This window comes from Homarus americanus, unplaced genomic scaffold, assembly GCF_018991925.1.
Source record: "Homarus americanus isolate GMGI-L3 unplaced genomic scaffold, GMGI_Hamer_2.0 scaffold48354, whole genome shotgun sequence".
In the NCBI taxonomy this organism is placed as follows: Eukaryota; Metazoa; Arthropoda; class Malacostraca; order Decapoda; family Nephropidae; genus Homarus; species Homarus americanus.
Window position 1 is genome coordinate 4,889,546 of NW_024723833.1, and position 7,739 is coordinate 4,897,284.

Here is a 7,739-nt window from a genome sequence, read left to right on the forward strand (position 1 = left end):
GGAACTACTAGGGTCATCCTGATAATATAATCATACTTTGGTAAAAATATATCTGACTTATTTACAAAGCTCATCTATTGTGACCCAAATATACAATATAGTATTAGTTTGAAAATTTCACTGTTAAGTCAGGTCCCCATTATTCAATTGAGTTCAGTGGCTACAATCCTGGAGATCTGTTATTTTCAAGCTCTCTTAAGAGCCTTCATCCTTCTCTAGTTTGCTGGAGGGTTTAAAGTATTATGAACTATCACAGCCCTATTATTCCAACCTAAATACTCATAGATCTTAGCTGTTCTTTGTTCTTCTTTGACATGTCTCAAATGAAAGGAAATACCTAGTTTTATTATTATCATATTGATATTATTATTACATTCATTTGTTTCTATTGGTGCCACACTGTGAAGCAAATGAGAACTTTGTCTATCCTTGCATTTTTCTGTTTCTGCTCAAAATCTGGTCTCCAATTTCTGCTTATAGCAGTCATTTATACATTTCAAGTTTTTCCTATTTCTCAAAATGGCCACCTTTTTGCAACTACCAGGTGTCATATTATCATGAACAATATTTTTCAAATACTTTTTTGACTGACTGTACCTTGCAGCATTTGGAGCATCACTCAAACTGTTACCAAACACCATAACTTCCCAGAATCAATCAATAATGAACACACTTCTCGGTCCTGTACTGTTTTTGTTGTATATAAACGATATAGTCCACTCCAGCACACTCAAAATACAACTTATTTGCAGACGATAGTAATCTCTATGCCAGCAGGTATTAGGTAGTAGGCAGCTACCAACCGGGAGGTACTACCATCTGGGAAGATATTGGAAGCATAATGTATTGTCTTATGGTAGATCCTGCTGCCATATGGCATCACAAAAATTGTGACCAAGTCCCAGGTTGCTAATCTAACTTTCTGCCTCATTTACACACAATTGCAGGGTCTCAATTTTTTCTCTTACCATTAACAACACAACATGCATATGTTGTTTCTCACTCTTGACCTTTTTTTTTTTTTTATTTCTTTATGGTTCTTTATTATTTTTATTACATTTTCACCCCTAATGCCCCGATGTGGGTCAGTGACCTGTGCCCGGGTGAGATAATCCCTGTATAATTAAAAAAACAACTCGGATCTCTATTCCTTGGTGAGAACTATGAACACTGAATTGACTAAAGTCAGGACCTGGGTAATACTTAATAAACTGACCTTGACCCACTACACGATCTTTCACAGAAGGAAAAACTTAACCCAAGATTTGGACCCCCTGTACCTTGGTAATACAGTCCTCAAACATGAACAAAATACTAAATTCCTTGGGGTCAATGTTGATGAGAAACTTACCTAGAGAAACCACATACAAGCCATTCACAGTAAAGTCACTAAACAGTGAGGTATCATGTATCACACTCGACAGTCACTCACTCTTACAGCAATGAAAGAAATCTATTATGATCTTGTTTACCAACACCTGATACACTGTTACACACTATGGAGGGCCTCTGGCTCTTCAAAAACACAACCCCTGGTTACTGCACAAAAGAGAGTTGTGCGGACAATGACCTATTTGAAAAAAAAAAAATTTTCACACAAACGAACAATTTGCTAAATTGAAAATGTTAAAATTCGAGGATCTTAACACCTACTGCTGTGCCCTATTTGTTTACAAATCTGTCAATCACTTGCTTGACAACAATTCCTGCATTTCCTGTTCCGGAAAAATCAGAGATACAACTTAAGACACCAAGAGCTACTAAGACCACCCCTATGCACTCCTCTCAGTCCCAGACCTCCATAAAATATCATGGCGTGAAGGTGTGGAACAACTTACCCCCACCCATCAGAGCAAAGACTAATATCCCTTCCTTTAAATAATCTCTTAAAAAATATTCATTGTCTAAGTATTAATATATTTTGTAATACCTACTTTATAATGCTGCTTTTATTGCATCACCAAAACCGTTTTATCAGACATTATCATGTAGATAGATAGAAATTACCATTGCAATAAATACATTTGCCTACTAGACATAATACCGACAGTTTTGTCCTCTTGTTCCACCTTAACACAACCCATGTTGTACTGCTTCCCTCCCTTATCATATTTATGTTCATCAACTCCACTGTAAAGTATGTATACAGTATACTTATAATATAAATGTAAAAAAAATAACAAAAATAATATAAATAAATAAATAAATATTGAAGTGATAACCGTGGTAACATTCTGATATGTTCTTATCACCACCATGCTATGTGTACTATTCCAGATGATACTACATGTTACATAATACTTCCTTGAGATAAATGTACAGTACTGTATACATATCAGGTGCCTACAAGAGAGCTCAGGCTCTCAACTGGCTCAACCATGTTAATATTATGATTTTTAATTGATTCTGTATCTGTTTTCTTCTGCCGAAATAAACTGTTTCAATAACAATATCAAACACATGCATACACTCCTTTTAATATACGTAGAGCAAAGAACTCACCCTATTTTCTTCTGTCTCCTCTCCCAGGGAGCCTAAAGCTTCACTTCGTGATTTTAAGTAATCTTCCACCAGCATCTTGTTCCCAGGACCAACTAACTTCTTGTCAGGACTGATGATCCACGAAGGCCTAGGACAAACACAAAAAATACAATATTAAAAAAATTTTAATTACATTTATTTATTAAAATTTATTATTTCATTTAAACATCATCCTGCATAAAAGTGGTCCCCAGATGATGGCTGGTGGTTTATCCCACATAAATAAACAATAAGAATTCAAATTCTCCCCTTAATGCTAGTGTTTGGAAACAATGTACGGTGTTTTTTTTTTATTACATACGAGACACTCGGAGCCAAGCATTTCTCTACCCTATCAGATGGTAACGGAGGGAACCTTCGACTTAGAATAAAGACCAGATTCTTATTTAAAAGGTAATGTTTCCTGACCTTACGGGTCAGCACGTGGATAAGCTACCAAGTGGGAGCCTCAGAGCCAGACTAACGAATATACAGGCAAGCATAGCCAACCAGCTGCACGGAATAAAGTGATGTCAGGCACTCAGCCAGTCAGCATGTGTGGTGTGTCCCTGTTATCTACCTCATGTTTTCATGATTATAAGGGTTGGAGATAGCATGTACTGTAATTATGTAGCCGATTCGCCGCCCAGTAGCACTCAGAGCAGGTGAGGCTGCACTGTCAGCTATGTTATTGTTCAACTCGTAATTTTGGGTAGATATACTGCGCGTAATTCCCCCCACCTCCCTTTTTTTTCAGTTATAAGCACACACAATCATTCATACAGAATATACATAAAAAAAAATCATAAGGGCAGAAACATTTCTTACGTGCGTGGGGGTTAGCACACACACAGCGGGGGAGTAGGGAGTGGCATAGGGGATCTGTCAAATGTTCGCTGTCTTGTGTCCCTTGTGATGTGAAACAATTGTCAAATGACAATGCAGTATTTTTTCATTTATTATTATTTTTATTATTCCTCACATTTATTGGTACAGTATACATACGATAACTGTTCGGTCGGGATTCACCAAGCTAACTCAAAAGATGTGTGTGGCTGCTGCCTGTATGCCATGAAGTCACATAGGGGGAGGGAGAGTGCGGCTGGTCAGTTACAGCTCAATGCCTCAATACATAAATTCACTTCCCACACACACATGCTCTTCATTTTTCTTATTTTATAGTTTTATACAGTATTACATTTCCTTTATTTCTAAGCCACATTAGAGTGTTATAATACTGCACACTTGGAACACAGAATCTCCAATCCCACCAAAAAAATATTTTCCCAGTGAGTCGAACATCGCTAAACCGAAAACTGATCATCGTTAAACAAGAAAGGATGTTAAAAATTTTATATTGCTAAAGTGAATGATCATCAAACGAGGGATACCTCTACGAATTTTTCAGAGTTTTATACCGAAAATCTCTCCATACTAAACTGGCTGCTCACCAATTATTTCAGTAGAGAGAGGCAATACTGTAATGACCATAAAATTTCTTATTTCACCTATCCACACTCATTCCCAGAGTTATTAGGGGGGAAAAATAGATCTCCCTCAATCTTGTTTAAAAAGGATGACTCAGACCTCCCGTTTTATGTAAGCAACATATCAGTGCTGACTAGTTCAAGCAAAATACCCATTATTATGATATGTGATGAAACCCTTCCTGCATTTATCTTCAAAAAATAGTGATCCTGATTACATAAATGGAGGCATTTTTACACTAAAACTAAAGCCCAGTTAAATTATGTGCAATTTTTTTCTGCCAACTCAGTGGTGCCTTGGGCCTATATATGCTAGTTTTCCACAAGGTCAGTTGTTGCAAGAGGTCATGCCACATTCTGATCATAGAAAAAACACAAAAAGTCATACTAGCCCAATTCTTTTTCCCTCAGAACAGACACCATAGGTCCCAATAACATGTCAAGTGAGGAAAAGGTTCACATCCTTGCCCTAACAGATGAAAAAATTCCTGAGGAACCCCACGAGGTATAGCAACAATTAAAGATCGAAGCATGCAATTTTCCTACCTATTATGTTCCATCTCCGAAACTATCTCCAGGGAGGCCTAGAAAGAACTTCACAACCACCTTCAAGATGTGTCAGAACAAATGATTCAGCACTAACTGCAAGACATGCCATCTTGTCATGCTGCCAAAAAATCTCTCCCTACAAAGTGTGTACAAGAATATACAAATGCTTGAGTGGCCTGGAAACTCACTGAAAGACAAGCTACCCTGTACTAACATACAACACCTCCTCAGTACCTCGCCTGCTGGAGGAATTCATGCAGATCTTGGCAATGGAGATGGTTCCTGATTATTTAACAACCATTTGCTAAATCTATGCCAAATTGACTTCATTTGGTGTTAAAATCAAAGGGAACATAAAATATTAAATAATATCATTATACGTTTCAATTAATTCTATTATGTTTAATTCATCTTTAACTTATACTTTTGTTAAAAGTCATGTAAATAGGTTACAGGAATAAATATTTTTGAAGACTGTATCTTTATCTAAAATTTGCCACACGGGTGTGAGGCACCTGTGATTTAATTCCTGATAACCACAATAAAGCTAAAGAGATACTGTACCAAAAGACAACTGAACATAATCATATGTACCTTACAGTAATTTCTGCAACTCCATGAATGCCAGAAAAACAAGAAAAGTCAAGTTGATTATTTGTGCATGCATCCTCTTCTATAAACTTGAATGCTTCACAGTTTTCCTTCTCTTCTTCTTCCAGGAAATCCAAATTTGGTGCATGAAATGCCTCTCCCTCAAACTCTCTGGCCAACTCAACCTGATCTGCCTTAAACCAGTCATTTGAATCCCCTCTGAAACAAGACCTGAAACATGAGTAAAAAGCACTTTTAAACTAGCATACATTATGTTGCAGTCAACTTCAAGCACAAAACCCAATGAGAATTGATTAGTTTTCAAATAACAGTAACAACTGAACTCTGCTTCCAGAATAATCAAGTGAATGTGTTCTATAAACAAAGACTAAAATAACATGACTGACCAAGATTGGTCATGAACTGCATCAGCAAGGGAGGATCAAATGTTCCCTCAATCAGTAATTAGGTTGGATTTCATGACGTGGTTAAAGAGAAAACTCTAATAATATCTGAAAAAATCTCCTCTCTCACTCTTGTTTGGGGTGAATCAAGGGGTACAGACACCTTAAGTGCTTACAAATGTCCTAACTTTCCTACACTGTCTACACAGTGAATCTTTGTACCAATGTATCCAAATCCCACAGAAATTATATACTGAAGTAATCAAAGGAATATTCTATGCCTGCAACTTGAAGATAAATCCCCATCCGTACAGTGCTGTTATGGCAGAAATATGAACCACTGACCTATTTTCATCATAAAAGTCATTTTCATCCAATTTGCTCACAGCTTCACCAAAAGACCCCAGAGAATTACATGATGTGGATAGTAGCTTCGATTCTTCCAGCTCATTACCAAAAATTGTTGACCGAGCTGAAATCTGACCTGCATCAAACCGAACCTGGTGGAGGAGAAATCAACCATTTAATATAAATTTCTATATTCATCTGTTAAAGTTATAATAAAAATGACAACAAATAAATTGGCAGTGTGTGTGAGTATGTGTGTTTTTCCTCTTCACTGGCCACCATGTATTTCAGGAGGAAAAGGAGTGCAAGAAGGTAAAAACTCTTATACAGTAGAGTACAATCAGTCCCCGAGTTTCATTCCTGGACCCTGTGTTTAAGTTGATCTGTTGAAAAACCAGAGCAGTCCTAATCCCATAATTTAGCATAGGTTAGAGTACAACCCTGCCCAAACAAAACAACAATAATATCCCATACATAACAAATACTGCAATGTAAATACAATGAACCCTCAAAGATCCAGACTGATTCCAAGACCAGTGTAAAACACAGCCTTCAACCAGCGGCCGAACAACAGCTTTCAGTGGCTGTGCAACAGCGAAATCATGAATGAGTGAGGTGGCTGACGACCCTGGCAGTGAGGAGAGTGAGGTGGCTGACGACCCTGGCAGTGAGGAGAGTGAGGTGGCTGACGACCCTGGCAGTGATGATGAGAGTGAGGTGGCTGATGACCCTGGCAGTGAGGAGAGTGAGGTGGCTCACAACCCTGGCAGTGATGATGAGAGTGAGGTGGCTGACGTCCCTGGCAGTGAGGAGAGTGAGGTGGCTGACGACCTGGCAGTGAGGAGAGTGGGGTGGCGGCGGCCTGGCAGTGATGATGAGTGAGGTGGCTGACGACCTGGCAGTGATGATGAGGTGAGGTGGCTGACGACCTGGCGGTGATGATGAGAGTGGGGTGGCTGATGGCCCTGGCGGCTGATGAGGTAGGGTGGCTGACGGCCCTGGTGGGGGGAGGTGGGGTGGCTGATGTTTGGCAGTGATGATGTGAGGTGGGTGTTGTGACCCTGGCAGTGATGATGAGGTGAGGTGTGACGGCCCTGTGGTGGTGATGAGGTGGGGTGGCTGATGGCCCTGGCAGTGATGATGGGGGTGGGGTGGCTGATGACCCTGGCGGTGGGGGGGAGGTGGGGTGGCTGACAGCCCTGGCAGTGATGATGAGTGGGGTGGCTGACGACCCTGGCAGTGATGATGAGGTGTGGGGTGGCTGACGACCCTGGCGTGATGGTGGGGAGTGGTGTTAGATGACCCTGGCAGTGAGGAGAGTGAGGTGGCTGACGACCCTGGCAGTGAGGAGAGTGAGGTGGCTGACAACCCTGGCAGTGAGGAGAGTGAGGTGGCTGATGACCCCAGCCTCCTCTCACCCCAGTAAACCTTCACCCTCTCCCCTAATGCCAACTTCAGCAAGCAAGCAACACAGCACATCAGAGGTAAATTAACAGTCTACTTCTAAAACTTACCTCACACACCTATGCACATAAACATTCAAACACTCACACACTCAATCATGTAAAGCATACGGTACTTGTAAACATATACACCTAATAAACTCAAAGTGTTTGTTATTGATGTTTATTTGATCTTATGCCCTTGTTTCTTTATTTATTTTATGTTCTATATGTATTGAGTAAAACAAGTGTTAAAATCTGACGGCCGTGACCACCGCGATGCCCGTATCCCCCCTATTGACATTATTTATGGGAGAAATTGCTCCGCTATTCACAATTTCGATATTCGCAACAAGTTTCATGCCCGTAACATTTGCGATAAGTGAGGCAGCCCTGTA

The 7,739-nt window shown here is 39.9% G+C and overlaps 2 protein-coding genes across 2 annotated transcripts in view; both read right to left on the bottom strand.

The window, feature by feature from the left end:
• Nucleotides 1-6,051, bottom strand: part of LOC121863762 — a gene marked incomplete at its 5' end in the record, with an annotated part of 38,032 nt that extends 31,981 nt beyond the window's left edge. Inside the window, 3 exon segments of the mRNA XM_042362533.1 lie at nt 2,503-2,629; nt 5,151-5,366; nt 5,897-6,051. Of these exon segments, the coding sequence (XP_042218467.1) occupies nt 2,503-2,629; nt 5,151-5,366; nt 5,897-6,051 (498 nt within the window).
• LOC121863761 overlaps nt 1-7,739 on the bottom strand; it is a 31,112-nt gene that overhangs the window by 20,553 nt on the left and 2,820 nt on the right. The window lies entirely within an intron of this gene.